Source organism: Musca autumnalis, unplaced genomic scaffold (genome assembly GCF_047663935.1).
Source record: "Musca autumnalis isolate F117 unplaced genomic scaffold, ASM4766393v1 scaffold_3, whole genome shotgun sequence".
Taxonomy (NCBI): domain Eukaryota; kingdom Metazoa; phylum Arthropoda; class Insecta; order Diptera; family Muscidae; genus Musca; species Musca autumnalis.
Genome location: NW_027411866.1, coordinates 219,453,403 through 219,477,361, shown reverse-complemented (window position 1 = coordinate 219,477,361; position 23,959 = coordinate 219,453,403). Strand labels below are relative to the sequence as shown.

Genomic DNA, 23,959 nt, shown 5'->3' with positions numbered 1-23,959 from the left:
ATTATATATTTTTTTTAAAAATGGAAAATACGGGTAATATTATGTAAATTAAGATTATTATTACAAATGTAAATGTAATATTAGATATGGTCAATAATTTGTTGTGTCAGTAAGTGATGTTTTTTGATGTAGTCTGTGGTATCGTCCAGGTGTTCTTTGGAGTAGAACTTTCGGTATCGGGGTGCATTCTCGTAAAAATATGTATCTGGTGAGAGGTGACAATGCCGGCTAACAGATTTTGAAAAGAAAATTTGCGTATACTTGCGAATAAAAAAATTATCAATTTCCAGATTTCATAAAACTTAAACATTTTGATATTTTTAATTTTTTGTTGCAAAATCAGCGAAACCCTAAAGACGTTATAGACTGGATTTCTGCGAAATTTATTCGAGGTGTCAAAGACAACTTCGTGACGGGAGTTAAAAAATAAGTTTAACCAAAAATGGATAAAACATTGGAGGTCAAAAAATCGTGTATTACAATTTGAAAGCTAGAACAAGGTAATGATACAAAGAAGAGAGGGCGACCTAATGTGGATTATAGTAAAGGAAGAAAACTTGCTTCGGAAGTCTCCTATAAACACGGCAACAATACCAAGCTCTTGATACAAGCCGCCTCTGTTTCGGCCAATTTGTCAAAAGAAAAATATACAAACTATGTTCTCAACGAAGTTCGGTATCAACCAACTAAAATGAGAAAACAATTAACTTCGACAGAAAAAAATTATGAACTATATATCCAAATCTGAACCGATTTCAATATGATGTCTCAATAATGTATTTTAGATTGCGTCAGATACTTTAAATTTCATCACAATTGGACATATATAGCGTGATTACTGCACGAAATACCTAAAATCGGGTGAAAGTATATATGGGAGCTATATCCAAATCTGAACCGATTTCGATATAATTTGGCATACTTTTTTCTAGACCTAATTCTGTCACACATTTTAAATGTCATTGAAATTGGACAGAATTTGCGTGTTTGTTGCACGAAATACCTAAAATCGGGCGAAAATATATATGGGAGCTATATCCAAATCTGAACCGATTTCAATATAATTTGGCAAACATATTTATAGACCAAATCCTGTCACACGTTTCAAATTTCATGGAAATTGGACAGAAATTGCGTGTTTGTTGCACCAAATACCTCAAATCGGGCGAAAATATATATGGGAGCTATATCCAAATCTGAACCGATTTCAAAATAACTTCGCAAACGTATTTCCAGTCCGAATTCCGCCAAATATTCCAAATATCATCATAATTGGACAGAATTTTCGTGTTTGGTCCATCAATTACTCGAAATCGGGCGAACATATATATGAGAGCTATATCTATATATGAACTGATATCAACCAATTTGGCAGATTAGTTTCTAGGCCGATTATAAACATCTGCACGAAATTTTTAAGGTATAGCTTGCCCCTGTGATTTTTTGCCTAAAAACCTGTCATCGGCCCCATCGTGCACTGTATTATTTTGAACCACGCCAAATCGTGTATGTGAGATCCAATATGACACTTATATTTTCACTGCACCATAGCCGTAGGCCTCTCTTGTATTTTCCTATATAATATAAGCAACCAATGGCTTATCCTAACTACGTAAATTAAGTTAAAATTACTAAAAATACACAATTTTACAACTACCGATATGGGTTTTCTATAGTTTTCAAATATACTCGTATATTCACCACAAATATTTCAAAAGCCGTTTAAATGGAGCGCACAACACCTTTCGTATGAATTCATAACAAAAACCATCAATAAAATATTTGTATTGTCCCATCACAACATCAATCTAAATAAAATTTGTAAAATATGGCCCTAAACCATATATCAAAAACAAGGGCGGTTACGAATGTTAAATGATATGGTTACAGATTTCTTTTATTCAGAGACCCATTGTGAAATTTGATTTGGAACATTTTTTCTTTTTACCATATCCCCAAAAAGTAAAGGATTTTGTTAGATTTTGATCCAGTATGGAATTATGTAAAATGAACAGTCCAAAATTAAAACAAATAATTTCATTCTAAAATATATAAAATTTTAATCTAATTTTCTTAATGAAAAATAGTATACTTAGAGATATAGTTTATTCTGACAATCATAGTGAAATTTTGTGTAGAATTTTTCTTCTTTTGACACTTTTCACCTAGAACGAAGTTTTATATTACTTTCATGTATCAACACGAAAAAAGAAGGAAATTGCATCAAAAAAATTGGGAAAATTTTCACGTTTTTTCAGCAATATTGATACTGATATTTTCATGATATATGTATTATAGGTTTGAATCAAAGCCATCAAGTTCTGTACCTAACAAACTGCGAGACGAAGTTCGCCGGGTCTCCTAGTAAATTATAATAAATAAAATTCCCAGCAAAATGTTCGATGCCAAAAGATGCTATTCATTTTTGGATCCAAAGCATGGTGAAAATGAAATGTTATTTCCACCAATGCTTTGGCATGTCATTTTCACCAACCCTTTGCAATGACATTATCATTACGACGAGAGTTTTTACAACGTTGGTTGTGGTTTCGAGTCTCCGACAACATCAAGCCTATTTTAAATAATTAATCTTATATATTTAGAAAATGTGTATAAATAAAAACACAAAATTCATCTCTATTGGATCGATGGAATGGGTTCAAATGCTGATGAAAAGATCGGATCTTTCACGACTTCGTTTGAACCAATGCAAAAGATGCCATGAATTCACGTCATCGCATGGAATCCATTCCTTCAAATTTTGCTGGGTTATAAAGCACTAAGAATAAAAGCTATCGGCTAATCTTCGAATTTTATACTGATCAAGAATATATATACTTTATATGGTCGCAAATGATTAGTTCTATGTGTTACAACCAGAAAAACAAACTTAATATACCCTCAATACTATGGTGGAGGGTATAAAAAATTGTCTGTTTTAATTTTATTGACCTTAAGCTAAATGAACACAGGGAGAAGACGAGACCAAAGTACTCCAATGTAGTAATTAAATAGAAGATGGGATCGTACAGCGTGGCATCCAAAGTTGGGGATCAAAAACCGTCAGCTCCAGTTTAAGAGGTTGTAACAGTACACTAGAGACTTTTTGCCGGGATTTCATTCTTTATGAGAGCTTAGAGATTACTGGTATTGTACGATGCAAACTGTTTGAAATAGTGCTGACGTTGCAGAAAGTAATTAGTGTAATAACAATTTTAGAAATCGTTGCCTTGTATCGTTTAGTAAATATTCCTTAATTTTCTACGGCTTTAGTAAAAATTAATCTCTGGGCAATAGATCGTTAACCTTTTTGCTACTTGTTTTTGAAACCACACAATTTCAAATTTAACGGTAATATGTATAAATTTCCAGACATGCGCGCGCATTGATACATTCATTTACAAAACATTACATTCCTTGAACTTCATACATTGACATTTAGCACACTTCATTGCCTTCCACTCAATTTCCAAACTTAGAACTTGGGCATGCGCCGTGCATACGCCTTAAACATAAATGTCAAATGTCACCTGAGGTCGTTGTTAGTTTGCAACAACCCTTAAGGACAGCAAATGTCACATGAAAATAAAACAAGCAAAAACAATGGCTTGTAAATGTCAAAATGAAACAACCCCCACTAAATATGGCTTTTTCGAAGTACCATGAAAAGCTTTTTTCCACTAAGAAAACTTTTGTGGGAGCAATAAAGAAATTTTCATCATTCAGTGTAGAATTTTCCGATAACTCATACGTGGTGATACGTAACCAGTAACGAAAGTGGTATATTTTGACAAAGAAAAAAGTGAAAAAATAAAATTACTGAGGAAATTATTTGCAAAACAAAGTTTTAAGAGAAATTAAATTAAATAACATTTTTTTGAATTATTATTTACGAAGAGAGACGTAAGTTTTGGTTTAGTAAAATTAATGGAATTTTGCCAAGAAGGCGAAGGAAAAAAATGATGATGAACTGTAAAGATTTTCAAGGAAGTTACTTTTTTGTACTTGGCTTGCCTTGAAAATTAAAATGGATTTTTGCAATGATTTGAAAATGGAAAATTGTTATTGGCTTAGTAATTTTCATTTGGTGTGGTATTAAGTGTTAATAATTAAATTTGAAATTTGTGGGCTTAAATCGATTTTTCCCTTTTCCAAAGAAAAAAAGAAAGAAAGATTTTTTTCATTTGTGTCTCTGTGTGTGTGTGCCTAAAGGAATATAGATTTTCCTGTATCTGCTGTATTGTCCAGCGCCGTTGTTGTAATCTTTGTCGCCGTCATTGCCATTCCTAGAGCGACAAAAAAGTGCGTGAGTGTGCTTTTTCGTAATTTGCCAGTCTCTCAAACATTCTCATTCGTTGGCCATTTTTCTCATTTGCTTTTTGTGTTTCCTGTTCGCCTACTTTTTCGAAGTAGCGGTATTATTATGATTATTTTTGTGTTGTTATTTCTCTGTGACATACTTTGTGTCACACATCATACCATGTAGTACCATGAACTGAGAAAGCAACGAGCGACAAGGAACCATAACAGCAGCTGCTGGCAGTAGTGCTGCGGGGTGGTGGTTGGTTGTCTGCTTGAAAAAAAGAGGCAAACACATGTTTGAAGTAATGCGGAAACCAACCAACCAACCAAACCGACCTCCGCTATGTGTGGTGAATTCTTAAGTGAATCTATTATCTTCTATCAATCATTGTCTTAGAAACCCCTCGAACACGGATTTGTGTGTATTGGGGTAGGAGGAGGAGGAGGAGAAGAAGAAAAGAGGGTTGTGCATGCCTTATAAACGTTTGTATGGTTTGTATTATTGGCAAGGATAATGATGGTAATGCTGGCATGGGTGAGTTGGCTAAAAAAACAGAAACAAAAACTTCCAAGACCCTGAAAACTTCCTTACGCATTACATGTATATACATATAAATATAATGTCCTTCAAGGCTATGTGTGTTTTTTCGTTGATGTTGCCTTCATAATCCTTCCATGAATTATGTCCTTTGTAGATATAACCATAACACATTCACTCCTTTCCAATAAAAACATTGAAAAGAATTTTGAAAAATTTAAAATTTTCTTCAACATTCTCCTTTTTTTCTTTTCTTCCCCTTTGTAGACCGTTTTTCGATGTCTCCCCAATTAGAGAATGCTTAAGCTACCCAAAGGTTTAAAAAAGAAAAAGAAGAAGTCCAAAAAGGATCAAGAACTTTTCACCGAAGAAGAACTAGCAGAGTATAAACGCCAACTAAAGGCCAAGCAGGAGGCTGCTGCTGCTAAATCAGATGCCGGTGAATCCGATGCAGCATCAGATGTTGAAGGTTTAGCAACAACAGCTACAACATCAAATACTGCTTCGACCTCTGAGTTAGCGCAAGCGAACACTGCTGCTGCCAGCGCTGCTGGCCAAAACGAAGAATCATCTAACGGTTCGCAGGCGGCTCCATCTACTGCAACTGCCGAAGACGACGAGTGGGCCAAATTTAAGGCCCTTACCTCCAAGGTTGATACTGTTCTCCACAAAACCCAAGACGAATTAGATCACATCAAAAAGGAGTCCTTCTATCAACGGCTTCCATCGGCGGCGGAAAAGAAACGCCTCGAAGAGGAGGAGGCAGCCAAACGTGAAGCCGAAAGGCTAGAGGAGGAGAAACGCAAGGCCGCCGAACTAGAGGCCCAACGCGACAAGCTTGCCGAGGCTGTTGTTGAGCTCTCCGATTCGGAAAACGAAGACGAGGCCGAAGTTGATGACATCTTTGTTACCGAATACGTTGATGCCATAACCAGTGGTGAAATACAACTAGCCGTTGTTCCCGATTCACCTGTCCTAGACTTCGACGACGGTCCTGACCCATTTGACACCGCCTACGCCGAAAAAGTCATAGTTGGAGCTGACAAGGCCAAGGGTAACAAGAAATTGGTAAGCCTTGGGGCTGCCGTTGAGGTTCTATCGGGTCGTGTAGAACGTGAAAAAGCCCTAGAACTTGCCAAACCAAAGCGGAAACTACGCAAGGGTATTAAAAATCTTTTACTCAGTGATTCGGTGGAACTTGCCGATGCTGATGAAGAGGATTTCATTGCTCCAGAACCACAAATCAATCTCTTGGATGAACTAGATGATGAGATACCTGATGCCCCAATTGATTTAAGTGTCTCATTGCATTTGAATTTTATACAACCCAAAAAACCACCATCTGAGGAGGAGGAAGAAGAGCCAGAACCAGCATTACCCGATTTATCGGAATTTGATACCCTCAAGGATCCAGAGGATGATGAATTTGCTGAATTAGCCGCAGAATCATTGAACAAAAAAGAAGAAGTAACTGTTATCAAAGAAATACCCTTACCTCCGGCGGAGGTCCTTACCGAGCTAGCAGCAGCCGATTGGGCTGAATTTGAAACACTACCTGAGGAGGAAGAGAGTGGTAACATAAACACATCAGCACCTGTATTAACAAACACTAATTCTCTCCCTCTTTCCCCTTCTAGGTAAACCCAAACGTCCACCACCTCCCAATCTACCACCCGGTGTGGTCTGGATAAGTGACGACGAAGACGAAGACAACCAAGACGACGATCCCTTCAACACAAATTACGCTGAGGACGTAATCAAAAAGACCACAGTACTTGAAGAAGACGACGAATTTGATCCCCGCGCCGAGGAGAAACCTGCAGCAATTGTTGCAAAAATCTTAACCGAAAAGGCGGATATAGATCCATTTGACACCTCCGTTGTTGGGGTGATAATACAAGCTTCAAAAACCACACTAAGGGAGTCGCTAAGTGACGACGATTTTGATCCCCGGGCAGAAGAAGTAGCTGCCCCAGCACCAGCACCAACAACAAACAACACAAACAAGGTACCTCCACCCAGGCCACCACCAGTTGTACCACCCACACCCGAGGCCAACAAGGATTTCGATCCCGTACGCCGCAAGTCATCACTAAGTCTTACGCTAAAAAACAAAGCAGTTGGTTTCCTGGTACCAAATCCCGATTTATTGGGCGCCGCAGAGGGTGCTAGCAATAACAAGAAACCGCTAACACCTTACTACGCACCCAGTGAGGCAGGATTCAGTGAAAACCAATCGTCAGAGGATCCTTTCGATACCTCTTACGTACCCGAAAGCAAACCAACTGACGTTGAGCTCAAACACCTGGAACACGATCTACTTTCGAATCCCACTTTGAAGCATAGCATTTCGGATCCAGATTTTGATCCACGGGCACCACCCACACCAGTACCTGCTGAAGATTTGCTAGCCGTTAAGGAAGATATTGCCATAAAAGTCTTAACACCGGCCCAGGAAAGTAAAGATCTACCCGACGATTTAGCTGCAGAATTTGTGGATCCCTTTGACACCTCCATTGCGGCAAATATCAAACCAGGTCAGACAGAACTTAAACTATTGGAAAACGAATTACTACCCCAAAGGGAGGCAGAAATCACCACCGGGGTCTTAGACACACAAACCGACGCCCAGGAACTGGGTTTGGGTGATAAGGTTCTGACACCCCAATTACCCCACAAGCAAATTGTGGTAACTGAGGAAATTGATCCATTCGACACCTCAATTGCAGAAAATCTACAACCAGGAGAAACTGAAATTAAACTTCTAGAAAACGAACTCATTGAGCACTAAACGCTTCCCAAGACCCAGCTCAACAAACTTCTCAACAAAAATGGCCAATCCCTTTTTAATGGACGATGATTTGGGGGGTATGGATGACCCCACCGTCAATCCGTTCCTCATACAATCGGCCAGCACTGATGGCGGCAATGATGACAACCCATTTGGTTCAGAAGCAGCTGTTAATCCCTTCGCCTTTGGTGGTGATGATGGCGATGCGGAGACAGATGGCCAAGTGGCAGACATAGATCCAGCAATGAGCTTTTTCGGCACCACCATTGAGGCCGAAGATGATGCTTTAAGCATTAAATCCACAGCCGATGAAGAGGAGGATGCCAAGCCAAAAGGTCCTCCGCCCCGGCCTGTGCCACCCCAAACCCAAGAACTCATTACCACTGTGTCACATCAAATGGAGGAGGCCAGCTCGGAACTGTTGGGTCGTATACCGGCTACACGCTCACCCAGTCCTGTATCGATGCGTGACCTACACTCACCTAGCCCCACACCAGACAGTGGTTTAGCCGACCTCCTTGATTGTTCGGACAGTGGTTCATCGGCCAATACCCAAGGTTTTGCTGATGCTGATCTTATTGGTTCAGGAACAAATCCAGGTCTTGTTGACAATCCCTTTGGCATACCCACGGGTATAGGAAATATACAAGGGGTTGCGCCACAAGCATCACCTGCCAAACAACAACCTCCCAGACCTCCACCACCTAGACCTGCACCACCAAGACCAGCACCACCAAGTGTACCGGGTCAACATGGCCAGCCAGGACCACCACCACGACCAACACCTCCAGCAGTATTAGCTCAAAATGATAATGCTCCAAAACCGCAACCGGAACCGGAACCCGATCTATTTATGTTTGATTCAGGTCCACCAGCCAAACCGCCACCTCCCAAGTCCAAAGAAGACATACTCAGCCTATTCGATAAACCAGCAGCCCAACCAGCCGCCAAACCTGATTTAATGAGTGATGATTTAGTTTTAGATCCCACAGCAGCTGAACCGGAGGCGGCATCGCAAGAGCCAGTAGACGAAACGGTAGATGATCCCATTTTCAATTCAGTGTTAACACGGCCCGATGATAGTACCCACAACATAACATCAGAGCCACAATCTGCTCAAATACAGCTACAAGGAGGCAACAATCACATTGCTCCCCAAGAGCTAAGCAATAAGCAAAGGGCACCCACGCCCGACATAGAAATAACCACGGTTGAAGATCTACCCAGATCAGATGATGAAGAAGAACCAGAACCTCCAAAGCCGGCAGAACCTGAAGCAGAACCAGAACCCGAACCTCAGCCACAACCTAAAGTAGAACCCTTGCGTGATGTGCCAGCCTTGGTTATTGAAACTGAACCAACACCACCTGCCGAAGATGATGATGAGGATAAATCCGTAGTACCTAAAAATGGCGATTCCGATCAAAGTCCTCCCACGGAAACGGCATCTCACTTTGGTGGCGATTCCCCGGTGGATGGTGCTCCCTCAGACATTGCTGCCAGCGACATAACTGGCCAGGAAAACATAATAGAAGATATGGATACAGGTTTAGATTTTGCACCACCCAGTGGTACAGCATCAGCCAATCCCTTTGCCAGTCCCGATGAAGAGGAAGAAACTTTCCCCCCAGCCGGAATGGTTACAAATATATTTGCTGCCGATGATGGTGCGGGTGGTGTTGAGAACATTTTCACCACAATGGCTGCAACAACAACGGCCGAAAATATCTTCACCTCTATGGCTGATACCGTGACCGTTAGTGCGGCTGAAAATATATTCACTTCAATGACTGATACAGCATCTGTGGCTGAAAATATATTCACCTCCATGGCAGATACTGGTGCGGCAGAAAATATTTTTACCTCTATGGCTGATGAGACAATTGCCTATACAACCGCAGCAAATATATTTACCTCAATGGCGGATAGTGTAACGACAACAGCTGCAGAGAATATTTTCACTACGATGGCTGATACAACACCAGCTGTACCAGCCGCTGCCATAAATATATTCTCTGCCGATCCTGAACCTGAGTTGGACACCACTCAAGCGGCGGCATATGGTACGAATATTTTTGCCGAACCGGATGAATTTGATGCGTTCGCTGCCAAATTTGATTCTGTCAAAAAGGATAATATTAGCATTTTAGATGGTTTCGGTGGTGGCGGTGGAGGTTCGGGTGCTGTTACTCCGACCGTAGATGGTGAGTATGTCTTCAAAACGCTTTTATTGTTTTTTTTTTCTATTGGAAAATATCTATATTACTTTTCTATAGAAAACAAAATATGCAATAATACTATACTTTTATAGAACAAAAACTGATATATTTTCCTATAGAACAAATGCAATATTTTTCCTTATGACATGAATTTTTTCCAAACCCCAATTTTTTATACACTTAATATTTTCCATAAGGAAATTCAATTTCTTCAATTAAACTGCAATATTTTTCCATAGGAATTATGCAATTTAGTTCTACAAAAAATATTGCATTTTTTCTATAGCAACAATTTCCTCAATTCAGTTCAATTTTTTAAGAAAAAATATTGTATCCAAAATATGCAACATTTTTCTATAGAGAAAACAAAATATTTTTATATACAAAATTTAATATTTTTTATAAAAATTCAATAATTTTCAAAAAAAAAAAAAAAAAAATAACTCAATATGTTTGCAAAAAAAATATGCAAAAAAATTAAATGTTTCTATACAAAAATTCAGTATTTTCTAATACTTGTTAAAAAAATCAATATTCTGCTATACAAAAATTCAAAATTTTCTATCGACAAAATGAAATAATTTTCTATAAGAAAAATACAAAACCTTTCTATTAAAAACGCAATATTTTTCTACACGAAAATTCAATAGCAAAAACTAAATTTTTCTGTAGTTAAAATTCAATATTTTCTATTAATATAATATTAATATTCTATAATATTAATAGAATAGAATATTCTACTTTATTCTATAATAAAGTAGAATATTCTATAATAGAATAGAATATTCTATTAATATTAATAGTAAATATTGAACTCTAACTACAGAAAATTTCAATTTTTATAGAAAAAAAAATTGTCTATAGCAACAAAACAATATCTTTTCGTTGAATGAAAAATATTCAATATTTTATACTCAAAATTCATTATATTTCTACAGAAAAATGTTCATATAAAAAAATCAATATATCTTTATATATAAAACTCAATTGTCGTTTGTTGGTAATTTAATCAGTTGAAAACGGCTGGAGCGATTTGGATAATTTTTTGTGGAAATGTTAGTCATAGTCCAGTTTAGGTTTTTATGCAAAGAAAAATTGGCCACGCCCACTTTTCCGCCCACTTTTATAAATATGTTATATCTACGAAACTACTCACCAGATTTTCCTGAAATTTTCAGGGAACGTAGAGTGATGACCCCCTGTTGAAATAGGCTACACATTTGGCTGAATTTCGGATCGGGCGGGGTACCTCCCCTATGCCCTATTTTTGTAAAAATGCAATATTTGCAACAATTACAAATGTATCGCTTTAAAAATTAATTTCCGAGTCAATGGCGATTGTGTCTCCGACCTTACGTGCTTATTTGGGGCATTAAGACTGGACAACGCCCACTCTTTTAAATATGTTATATCTACGAAACTACTGAATCGATTTTCCTGAAACTTTCAGCGAATGAACACGGTTGGTCCCCGATAAAAATAGGCTACATATATTTTGACTTTCGGATCGGGCGGGTACTTCCCCTATGCCCTATTTTTGTAAAAATGCAATATTTGCAACAAATACGAATGTATCGGTTTCGGAATTTATTTGCGAGTCAATGGAGATTGTGTCTCCAACCTTACGTACTTATTTTGGGACTTAAGATCCGACCACGCTCACTTTCTAATTAGGTTATATCTACAATACTACTGTAGGGATTTTCAAGGAAATCGCGATTTGTCTAAACTTTTAAATCTTTAAAAATAAAAATCAAATGTCGTTCGTTGGTCATGGCATCAGTTGCGATCGGCTGGACAGATTTCGATATTTTTTTATGTAAAGAAATGAAATTTTCAATTTTTATCATTTCTACAAAAACTACTGAACCGATTTTCCTGAAATTGCTAGGGAATGTACAAAGATGACCCCCGCTTAGGCCATAAATTCAGTTGAATTCCGGAAGGGGTGGGGTACTTCCCCTATGCCCTACTTTTTTAAAAATGTTATATTTACAATAATTACGAATGTATCTATTTCGGAAGACCTTACCCACTTTTTTAGGATCCAATGACTTGACCACACCCACTTTTTAAAATATGTTACATCTACAAAACCACTGAACCGATTTTCATGAAAATGTCAGGGAATGTACGGGCATATTTTCTTGAATTTTGAAGGGGGCATATTTGAAAAAACGCCTTACCTTTATGAATAAAAATCAAATGCTGTCATAACCCAACTTAGGTTTTTTGGAAAGAAAAGTTTACCACGCCCCCCGAAAACAGGTTACACATTTTATTGAATTCCAGAGGGAGCGGGGTCCCTCCCTATGTGATATTTTAAAAAAACGTTATATTTGCAAAAATTATGCATGTATCGGATTAAAAATTTACGGATTAATCTACAATCTAGGTACTTCTTTAGGGCCTATAGGCCCGACCACGCCTGTTTTTTTTTTTAAATGTCATAACTCCAATACTACTTAAGGGATTTCCATAAAATTTGCGACATAAGCTCAATGTTTGCCGTTGTTATGTATATATTATGAATTTCGGAAGAGGTGGGGTACCTTCCCCATGCCTTTCTGTTAAACGCTATATATAAGCCAAATGTATGATTATATCGGTTTCAGCATACATTTTGGTAGGCAACGAAGTTGTGTGCACCCTAGGTACATATTTGGAGCCAAGATACCGGACCAGGACTTCTTTTTTTATTGTTATATCTTGAAAATTGATGACCACGCCCAATATTTTCAAAACATTATTTTTCCAAAACTACTGAACCTAATATTCAGAAAATGTTCAGGAATGTCCCCTGGTCAAAAAGCTATATATTTGTAGACGAATTTCGGGGCCTATTATTTTATAATCGCTATATTTGCTAAACTTATGAGTGCATCGGGTTGCAAATTAGTTTTCGAGACAACGGTGGTTGCGCCCCCGATCAAGAAAAACTATATATTTACAAATTTACTTGAATGGTGAGGTTCAACGGTCCATCAGCCATGAAAAGCTAAAACATATAAGTCTCAATAAGCGGGAGAATTCGATTTAACCACTTTTTAACCTTTAAAATTAGATCGCTTTAGGATAAAGACAGGGACATGGACGATAATAAATCCTAAAAAGCATAAATTGGCGAAAAAATCCGACAAAGTCCGTAAGAGAAAAGGAAGGTTACAGACAAAAAATCCTTCTCGGTTTGACAATAGACCGAAGAAGTGAGGTAGAAAATACCTATTTTTGAATTTGCAAGCATAAAGTCGATAAAAAGTTGTCATTAAAACTCATTACGACGGGCCAGCAACGCGGACCGGGGTCTGCTAGTTCATTATAAAAACTCAAAATCAAAATTTTTCTATAGAAAAAATCAATATTCAATATTTTCTAAAGAAACAAATCATTATTTTTTTATTGAAATGAGTCAATATTTTTATTGAAATGAGTCAATATAGAAAGAAATTCTATATTTATCTATAGAAAAAATTCTTTATCTTTATATAGAAAAAATCCAATATTTTTCTATAGAAAAAAATTCAATAATTTTTCTATAGAAAATAGTACGTAGCTTTTTAGTGAAATGTTTTTAACTTTTTGGGGGGAGGTAACGGAAGTTGCGCACTGATAGTACCCATCTTCGAAATTAAACAAAGCTTAGTTTTTCTAAGCTTTACGAAATCCAAATTTTGGACCGAATCGGTTGATCCGTGAGTTATCGTGCGCTTCTTTCAGCCATTTTACATGGTTTTTATAGCTTTGGGGCTATTTTCTCAGGAAGTATGGATTTGCGACTAAAAACTTGTACTGTTGTAATGGGGGCACCGAAAAAAGTTATTACAACAAAAATCAAAGCGATTCGTTAGCAGGTCTTAAACTGAACTTATCCGAGAGTTGCCCGAAGCAGTGGACAAATATAGTCCATATTCGAACCTGATGTATATCTAGTAGATATATTAGGATGTGTAAAGTATGGACCAAATCGGTCACTCTCTTCAAGAGTGCTCAAAAAATTTCGGAACATTTCTGAATTTTTGTGGGGGAGGTACCTGAAGGAGTAGACCGAAATGGCTTATCTTCGAACTTAATCTAAATTTGGACAAAATATTAAGATGGTCAAATGTGGGACCGAATCGGCAGATCCGTTCGAGAGTTATCTTGCACGCTTGCACACGGTGCCAAGAAAATCTTTGCAACTTTCAGGCTATTTTCTCAGGAAGTATGGAATTGCCCCTGATGAAACATGTATCGTCGTAAGCGGGGCATTGAATACAAGTTGAATACAACAAAAATCAGAGCGATTCGAGAACAGGTCCTAAACTGAACTATTCCGTGGGGGAGGTACCCGAAGATGTGGACCGATTGAAACGTCATCTAGGTTAGGTTAGGTTAGGTTGAAAAGAGGGCGAGTAATCGCCACATGCCCTGGTGGACATACACATAAGCCATGATGTAGGCCTGTTGTGCGCTCTAGACTAGGTTTTTGAAGAAGGGGACTCTACTGTATTTTATTTAAGGAACTCTGTTCCCTTAACAAAATCCCGTAATTGTTTCAGGTCGTCTACAATTACCTGATTAAGATCTGGTATTGTGCCGTTCCCTAAAAACTGGGATCTGATGTTTGCGAAAGCGGGGCATTGGCAGAGAAAATGCTCCAATGTTTCGTCATCTTCTCCGCATGCCCTGCATACGCTGTTGTCTGCACAATTAATTTTGTGCAGATGAGCTTGTAAACCCAGGAGACCTGTAAGGACACCTGTAAGTCTACTCAACTCTGCCTTACCTAGCAGTAATAGGTTTTTAGTTTTTTCCTCATTTGAGTCTCCCCATAGGAATTTTGCGGTTTTCCCCAATTCCTCTCTATTCCATAGGGATAAGTGGGCATTTTTTACCCAAGTTTTTAACTCCAGCCGAGACGCGTTTAGTGGCTTTGCGTTCTCTAAGTTTACTGTTGCTAATTCCCTTCCATTTTTTGCCAGAGAATTTGCTATCTCATTGCCTCTATTCCCCGCAAGTCCCGGTACCCATATTATACGCAACGAGCCTTGTTGAGAATAGCTTGATTGAATTTATACAATCCAAGACTGTTTGTGATGTTACTGTTTTGGATGTTATTGCTTTTATTGCAGTTTTCTGTCCGTAACGACGTTTACAGTAATTGGTCTCGTGTTGGCATTAAGCCAGTTCAGACACTCTGTAATCGCTCGGATCTCCGCTTGATGGACCGTATTGTGATCCGGCAAACGAAGAGATATTTCGGTCTCTGGTTCTTCAATAAAAAGACCCAGTCCCGTTCTCCCACCTAGCATGGAGCCGTCTGTATAACAACAGTTTCCAGTCGGCATTTGTGCTAGAGTTCCGCCGATCCACGAGTCTCTGTCTGGAATTAATGCCTCGCATGAGGCAGCTACAATTGTTTCAGGCATACGGTCCGTTACAATGTTATCAATTGACTTTCCCGTTGTTACCCGTAGAATGTTTTGATGGTGTGTTACGTGGTCCTTACTGATCCACTCGTCCATCGCTTTAATTCGGATAGCTGCGACAGCCGCTTCATACATTATCTGGATTTCTATTGGGTGTATATATAGAATAGTTTCTAATGCCATCGTTGGTGTTGTCCTCATTGCGCCGCTTACACTCAAACAGCACATTCGTAGGACTTTCTGTAGTATTTTAATATTACACTTTTTATCCATAGCTGTCCACCAGACTACTGAAGCGTATGTTGGAATAGGTCTAACTACGCTTTTGTATAGCCAGTGTGTCATCCTAGGATTAAGACCCCACTTGGAGCCAATAGCTCTTCTACAGGTTGACCAACATGTATAAGCTTTGTTAGCTCTTTCTTGAATATGGTCTTTCCATTTAAGTTTCCTATCCAGGATTACTCCCAGATATTTAACTTTGTTGGAAATTTTTATTGTCTTGTTTAGGAAAACTGGTTCTCCAAATTGTCCCAGTTTAGTTTTTCTAGTGAACAGACATATTTCCGTTTTTTCCGGGTTTACGTTAAGACCTCTTGGTCTAGCCCAGTTGTACGCTAGTTCTAGTCATTTTGTTGTATTCTTTAAGTTTTGTGTGATAGTTGTCCCAGAATACAGCTAATTTTTTACGTCGAGCTCTGTTGAAAAGCCTTCGGACCTCTTTGCCTTTGTTTCGAATTTCACCTGTCATCTAGTGTTTTTCGTAGGCAGATTTCCTCTCTCGAAGGGGACAACTTTCTTCGAATGACTTTACTAAGACCTCCGTTATAATGTTGACATTTCTGTCTATATCTTCCGTGCTTAGTCATTCATAGCTATCGTGCCCTAGCCTTTATTTTATTAGTTTTCCAAATTTTATCCACTTGGTTTTGGATTTATTTCGGAAACGTATAGGTTTCGGCAGTGGCCGTGTTAGTTCAAATCTTATATACCGATGATCTGAGAAGGAGTGCTCTTCCGAGACCCTCCAATTCTGCACATCGTTTATACGATTTTCGGAACATATTGTTATATCTAATACCTCTTCCATAATCTTGTTAACAAAGGTGGCTTTATTTCCTATGTTAAGGGTAATTAGGTCGTTAGTATTCAAGAAATCTAAAAGGGCTTGGCCCCTTTTGTTAGTATTAGTACTACCCCATGCAATGTGGTGTAAGTTAGCATCACTACCTACTAGTACTTCGTTACCTGTTTGTGTTGCTTTCCTCACCAATCGCTGCAGCTCCGACGTAGGTGGTAGTGTCGGCGAGTCGAAAGGCAAATATAATGACGCGAGGTATATGTTGTCATTCCCCAGCTTCAGCACAGTTGCGTCCGATGTTGACAACTCTGGAGAGAAAAGAAAACATAAGTTTTTGCGACATATTATACAGGTTCTCGGTCGAGACCCTGTTCTCGGTCGAGACCCTGTATTTGCATAAAACTGTTGGTAGTTTATATGGTTTAGTCCAGAGACCTTGTTCTGAATAGTCTAAGGTTCCTGGATCAAGCCAATATGGATTTTACCTGTATTAATTTGCTCCATCAGGGCCATGGTTGCCGTCTCGCTCCGATGGAGGTTTATCTGGATGACCTCAATCATTGGTCCTCCAGTAAACGGGCTTCTTGAGAGTCGGTGATAACAGCATTTTTGCTGGGAGGTAAAACCTCTTCGCTGTTTGGTTTGGCTTCCTCGTTTTCGCCGATTACTGCCTTTCCAGCTTTGAAGCGGACAGCGTTGGAGATGTAGAAAGCCCTGCCTTAGTCTTTGTCAGACTGGTCATCTAAATCTGCTAGAAATTTTACGATGTGCAAAGTATGGGCCAAATGGTCTGGTGTTTGCGACATTGACGTGATGGATGTAATTGTGACAGCAGTGACAGTTTATCTGTTTAGATTTGCGAAGACTGGGAAGTTAGTGAACATTGTCTGATTGAGGTCATGGCGAACAGCGTCAGGGATGCAGTTATGTCATTAGAGGATTTTAAGACACTGATGTTATATGACCACGTCAGCATCTTGAGCAAGTGGATGAGAGGAGTGAATGACGTACATCTTGGCAGATGCCGCACAGTGGTTCAGAATAGTTTTATCCTGGTCAAAAGTCTGTAACTTTTGAACAGATAGAGACATATTTATAGTTATTTTTTTTGTTAAATAGATAACACAATCAGCTTTCAGACGAATTATAAGCGGTCAAATTCGGTCTGGTAGTTGCAGAAATGTGCAAAAATTACGTATTTCCCAAAAATGGGGAAAATGTTCGTCTTTAAGGCCACCACGCCCACACCTTCCAATATTTTGACCTAATTTTTTGGTTTCCTTAGTTTCAATATGTTTACTGTCGAACCCAAATAGTAACTAAATATCTTTGACAAAACAAAATTTTTATTTTTGGCCAGGAAAATCGATTCCTGAACCATTGTGCGCCGTTTGGTGAAGAAAAGTAAGGTCGAAAGGTAAACCCGTGAGCTGGGTCTTAGGCGGAGTGGAGTCTGAGGAGGCGAACCAATGCGGAGGATCTGGCTTAGTGTAAACCTAAGTACCTTGCTGTTATTAAGATGTATAAGGACATGATGTCTAGGAGTAAAGAAGACAATTGGAGGGGCTTTTTACATGACAACAGGGATGATCCCAGAGGAAAAGTACTCTGTGTGTTGACATAGTGGGTTTAAGCGTCACGTTGATATACAGGTGTTAACACGCAACCTCTCCCTCGGGGTGGACGGAAAATGTTTGGTACATTCTTTCCAGGGTTGGAGATTCAATCAATTCCTCCATTGTGTGGGAATTGGGGGAGCCTCCGGAGTTGAACAATTTTGAAGTTGTGTATAGTATTAGTTCTGATCTAATTAGTAGTACAAAATCTCCAGCTATAGACGATATGAAGGATGTAAATAGCCATCTGGAAAGTCATGTCTGAGTTTATTGAGTCAGTTCTCAGTGATTGCATTCATCATAGGTACTTCTTGCGTGTTTGAAAACAGCCTCGAGTTGTCGCCTGATCGTGTGAGGAGTAATCGCTTCTCGCTTCTATCGGGGCATAAGTTTTCTCCCAGTACTTGGAAATAGTGCTGGAGACGATTATCGTGGCAAGGCTTAACGAGTGCTACAGCTACGGATTGCCTCCGCATCAGTTTGGTTTTATCGAGGGTATAATTAATGTGGATGCGGGGATAAATATTCAGAATAGTCTGAGCGGGTCAAGTTTGTCCTTGGAATATTTGTGGACGTTAAGGGTACCATTGACTTTCTTTCTTTGGGTAGTGTGCTCGCTAAGTTGTCAAAGACAAGGTGTCGGGAGTTTGTTCTCTAGTCACGTTATATTAGTGGAAGAGTGGCTTGTGCCATCGGATCCAGTGAGACGGTACGGACAGATGTGGAACGAGTCTACCCTCAGGTATCAATCTGTGGTCCATTTATTTGGAACTCGTGATGGATTCTCAGCTGAGCTAGCGACTACTTTGAAAATATGTGCGTATGTTGATGGCCTGTTTAAGATGAATGATGGTGAGACTCATATCGAGCTGGACAGTTTTATTAAGCAGACCACAGGTATTGTGGAGGTCTGGAGTGACCGAGGTGGTGAGTGACAAGGTGGTGCTAATGCTGCGAAAGACAGAATAGCCCATAGTCGTCGACCCACATTCGGATTGGTGAATATGGCATACGGACTATGGCTGAGAAGATTAATTTCCTTCCACCTTTTGATCGCTTGAAGCTGTTTCCACTTGACCATACTCAGAAAGGTCTTGTGGACTGATGGGCTATTTGTTACCAGTGCAACATATGGTGCTCCTGTATGGAATGCTGAGTCTGTTTTAGATCGGCTTATGTTTTAAGTCGGCGAATATCTGTCTATGAGTCAGACTGAGACCACGGATGCATTGCAGGTGTTACTTGGAACCCTGCCGATTGTGCGGGGGCGTTGGTAGACGCATTGTATTCACAGTGTGATAAGTCTGTGAGATAAGTCGTAAGGTAGGTGCTCACATTGAAAGCTTCAACGTGTTTATATTTGCACTGCCTACGCAACTCCATCAGTGTGAATGCCATTCGAACCTGGTACTGCGTAGACAATATTTTGTTGCGATGATGTACCGGTAAAATCTTCATCCACTGCACACCACACTGGCGTCGCGTGGCTTACTTCATAATAGGTCTACCAGGTGAAGCTTATGAGGCACTTGAGAACCTTGCTCCTACTTCTGATCTTGTCGAAAATAGACGTGGCTTGAGCAGACGACGTTACGGTTCTTCGCCTTGTTATTTCCACACATACAGTTGATTGTTCAACGTTTCAAACACGGCTGCATGGAAGTCTTCTCAATGTCTACAGACAGCTTGTAATGGCTGACGACATCAAATGGTCTCCGATAGGTCAAGAGATACCATGACTGTTTCGTGTTTGGAAAAAGGCGTGTAATGCTAGATCAATAGGCTTGGAGTCAACAGGCTAGTAAGTGACCAAAGCAATGTTAACATGGGAACAGGACTGAGTAAATTGTGGACAACGCCCCTGCTAAGAAGTTTGTTCTATTTTCGAGTATTCGACTATATGGTATGTAGTGAGCGGCTAAAGCTGTGATGATATCCCGGAAAATTCTTAAGAAAAGAACGGTGTTCAGAGGTTATGCAGTTGGATGGACGACGATGATTGGAAGGGGGTCTGAGCCAAGCGAAATAGTTGCTACTACTGATCTAAGTTTCCAAAAAAATATTACGATGTGCAAAGTTTGAACTAAATCGGTTGACACTTTCTTTTGTAGTGTGGTGTAGGGTATCACATAGTCGGCTCGTTCGACTGTAGTCTTTTCTTACTTGTTTTTATGTGAAGAAGTATTTTTATAATCCAACATACTAACCTTAAATTATGTGTATCTTTCAGCATGGGGCGACAGTGCTTTTGGTACCCCGAAGTCAGGTGTCGATGCATTTGGTGATTCTGCAGATGGCTTTGGCAATGATGATGACGAATTCTATGCCATGAAAGCCCCGGTACGCTCAGAGTCCGTCGAGTCGGTAGAGAAAGATTTCAATGTTGTCATAAGACCCAAAACAGAAGGTGCCAGTGCTGTGGCGCCACAATTGGCACCACCACCTCCAACACGAGCCGCTCCCGCAGGACAATATGATGATGATGACACCTCAGCGGTTGTTAATCCCTTTGAAGATAGTGGCTTTCCAGCTCCGGGTGAAACAGATGCATCACTTAAACGCACAGATTCCCAAGATACACCACAGACACCACTCTTCGATGAGGATGTTTCACAACCACTTGAAGATTTCCCCCGGCTGCATTATGTTGGACCCGGTTGGGAGATGCAATTGCGTCAGCCAAATAAGAAAAAGATTACCGGTCAACGATTTTGGAAGAAAATCTTTGTGCGTTTGGTTATACAAAATGATATACCCGTTGTTCAGCTGCTCAATACCGCCAATGATAAGCAACCGTTCCAAGAGTTGCCGTTACAACCGTCGTATTCGGTGTCGGAAATTGGTGCCCAACAATACGATCAATTTGGGAAAATATTCACCATGAAATTGCAATATATATTCTATAAGGAAAGACCCGGTGTGAGACCTGGTCAGGTTACCAAAGCTGAGCGGATTACCAATAAGCTAACTAAATTTGCACAATATGCCATTGCGGGTGATTATGAGGGAGTCAAGGAGTTTGGCAGTGATCTTAAGAAGTTGGGTTTACCCGTTGAACATGCACCACAATCATCGCAGCTCTTTAAAGTTGGGTCCATGAACTATGAGGATATGAAACAATTTTCCGTATGCATTGAGGAGGCCTTATTCCGTTTGCCTGCCCTAAGGGAGAGGGCTTTGACCTACAAAATGGAGGAGGTGCAAGTAACTGCGGTCGATGAAATTGTTGTGGAGCAAGATATTGAGGGCAAGATTTTGAAACAAATTGCCCGTGTTAGGGTGTTCTTTTTGGCTTTCCTAACAGGTAAGGGTTGGGGAAGATTTTTTTTTAGGAATGACGGGTTAATTTTGTGAATTTTGTTAAAGGCATGCCCATGATTGAACTGGGTGTAAATGACATGTGGCGCCAAGGTAAGGAAGTGGTGGGCCGCCATGATATTATACCCGTGGCCACTGAAGAATGGATCAGACTGGAGGCAGTTGAATTTCATAGTGTGGTTGATCAGGAAGAATATGAAAAATCTAGGCTTATAAGGTAAACTGGAACTTTTTGATAAATTGAGATTATTTATTTGTTATACTTTGAATACTATTCTGCACTCCATCCGCCTTAGATTCCAACCCCCTGATGCAAATTATATTGAATTGCTGCGCTTCCGTGTAAGACCGCCTAAAAATCGTGAACTTCCTCTACAACTTAAGGCCCAATGGATTGTGATCGGCAATAAGGTGGAGCTGCGTGCCGATATTCTTGTACCGGGCTTTACATCACGTAAACTTGGTCAAATTCCCTGTGAAGATGTTTCTGTACGGTTTCCTATACCCGAATGTTGGATTTATTTATTCCGTGTAGAAAAACATTTCAGGTAAGTTGAGGAGAGTTTTTTCTTTTCGAAGTGATATTTGTAAGTTGTTTTAAGGGTTTCGTTGGGCCACTTGTTTGGAAACACTAATGTTTGGCACTTTTGTGTGAATTTTTCCAAATATTTCAGCACATTTAACCGAACAGAAAAAATGCAACGTGTTAGGTGTTCAATACCACAAATTTTTAACTTCCACTAAGTTTTTCTAATAAACTATCCTTCAACGAAAAATCTTGAATTTCCTCTCCTCTTCAAGTTCAAACAATCTTATTGAAATTTTACACAATTTAATCATTTACACAACAATTTTTTTATCCACCACCACCACCACAATTTTCAACAACATTAAATTTAACATACTAATTAACCATACATACATACCTACCTACTTTGGGTAAATATCACCAATTCTAAATATCTTCAATTTTTCTCGTCCTTTGCTTAGTATTTCAACATCATCATGGCCAAATATGAATTCAAGGTAATTTCTTTGTTCGTTCGTCTTGCAGTCTGAAATTGCAGGACTGTGTGTTTTTTAATTAATTAATTGTTAATTAATAATTCTAACAAATATTGGAAATACTAATTCATTTTATAAAATTAGGTTTTGAGAATTTGTATTAATTGGGGCCGATATTGTTTATGTTTTTTGATTGTTTTATAAATTATTAATTTGAAAACTATCGGCACATAATGTTATTTAGTAATAATAATAATATGTAATGATGATAACAATATTTAACACCTAACCCCAAACCCTCCCCCCAATTTGTAAATCTGTAGGGATCTACACATTTATCCCGCCTCTGTTTTCGTCTGCACATCCCTAAAGTGGTTAGAGAAATGCACTGTAAGAAGTACATTGAATTTGAATTTACATATTAGAGATGGAAAGTGGGTAAATTGGGTATATGAGGGATAATATAAATTAATGCCGGATAAATACTCACTTCTGGGTATTTATATTTGGTGATTTCTGAGTGAAATCGGACACTTTTTCAAACTGAGGTGTTTGATTTCCTTAATTTTTTGCTGTGGTGATGCTGCTCATCAGCAAAATATTTCAGTATATCTTCAGATTTTTTTGACCAAAGGCTCCAGAGATATCGCGCCTTGAAAAAGTCGTAAAGTAAAAACTATTTGTAATGAAATACTCATAACTTCTTTAATATTGGTCCAATTTAAAAAAAAAAATATTTTTAGTATGTTTTGTTGTTTTATCGGCTATTAACTTAAAATAGAAAAAAAAAAATCATATTCATATCCTCTTTAGTAATTAAATAATCATCATTTGAAGAAAATATCCCTTTAATATTTTGTAGATTATTTGGTTCGGATGCTCAATCATATAATTCCCGAGCAGTAGTTCACTCGAATCCCACTTTTTTGTAATTGATCATATTTTAATACAAAAAAAAAAAAAAATCAAAAAAACGCAGGGGTCAATCATTGTTAAAATTTGATTTTAAATATTAAATCGCGAAAATTGCATTCAAGTCCACTGTGCAGAATTTTTTTCCATTTTTTATTAGATAACTGATAAAACAACAAAACATAAAAAAATTATTTTTTTTCAAACTGGACCAATATTAAAGAAGTTATGAGTATTTCTTTGCATATAGTTTTTATAGAATTCGACTTTTTCAAAAAAATACTGAAATGTTTTGCTGATGGTAGCAGCACCACAGCAAAAAATAAAGGAAATCAAAAACCTCGTTTGAAAAAAGTGTCCGATTTCACTCAGAAATCCCCATTTTTATTTTGTGAAACAATTGGTGGTAAACAAATGAATTTTTCCGTGTCTGTTTTTTTGCTTTGGTGTTTCTTTAGTTCAAATCTAGTAACTCATTTTCCACGCATTTGCAGTTGACCAATCGAAATGAAACCAAAACCATATTTTTCTATAGCCCCCATATGGCGGTACCACCCGATTTCAGGTATTTTGAGGATTTTATGTTATTTTTCAGCCCGAATTTGGGGTTCTCAATGGTACAGAAAGTTCCCCACCAAAAATTGTGGACATAGATCCAGGTTTGGGTATAGCCCCCATATAGCGGTACCACTAAGTTTCATGTATTTTGAAGTTTTTATCCAAATATTGGCTGTAATTTGATTATGGACTTCCGTTGAAGGCGGAAATG

The 23,959-nt window shown here is 38.7% G+C and overlaps 2 protein-coding genes across 4 annotated transcripts in view; both read left to right on the top strand.

Annotated features, from left to right (window-relative positions):
- Positions 1–3,702: 3,702 nt before the first annotated feature.
- On the top strand, positions 3,703–8,532 carry stnA (stoned A). 2 transcript variants are annotated; one of them, XM_073976879.1, is made up of 4 exons: positions 3,718–3,903; positions 4,213–4,302; positions 5,108–6,413; positions 6,478–8,532. In XM_073976879.1, the coding sequence occupies exons 3-4, from the start codon at positions 5,138–5,140 to the stop codon at positions 7,629–7,631; spliced, it is 2,430 nt and encodes an 809-aa protein (XP_073832980.1). In that variant the 5' UTR covers positions 3,718–3,903; positions 4,213–4,302; positions 5,108–5,137; the 3' UTR covers positions 7,632–8,532. The 2 variants fall into 2 exon arrangements, with proteins under 2 accessions (XP_073832979.1, XP_073832980.1); XM_073976878.1 differs by lacking the exon at positions 4,213–4,302 and having other exon boundaries at positions 3,703–3,903.
- stnB (stoned B) overlaps positions 6,731–23,959 on the top strand; it is a 32,353-nt gene continuing 15,124 nt past the window's right edge. Inside the window, exons 1-5 of one of the 2 annotated variants that reach the window (XM_073976875.1) lie at positions 6,731–9,835; positions 20,186–21,259; positions 21,322–21,490; positions 21,570–21,821; positions 22,264–22,299. In XM_073976875.1, the coding sequence (XP_073832976.1) occupies positions 7,672–9,835; positions 20,186–21,259; positions 21,322–21,490; positions 21,570–21,821; positions 22,264–22,299 (3,695 nt within the window). In that variant the 5' untranslated portion in view covers positions 6,731–7,671. The remainder of the gene's footprint in view (positions 9,836–20,185; positions 21,260–21,321; positions 21,491–21,569; positions 21,822–22,263; positions 22,300–23,959) is intronic. The other variant, XM_073976876.1, reaches the window with a different exon arrangement.

Bases quoted from the DNA above. Each gene is read 5' to 3' on its own strand.
- stnA (XM_073976878.1), top strand. From the start codon at position 5,138: ATGCTTAAGCTACCCAAAGGTTTAAAAAAGAAAAAGAAGAAGTCCAAA. The intron at 6,414-6,477 runs GTAACATAAACA...TTCCCCTTCTAG, and splicing joins ACCTGAGGAGGAAGAGAGTG to GTAAACCCAAACGTCCACCA.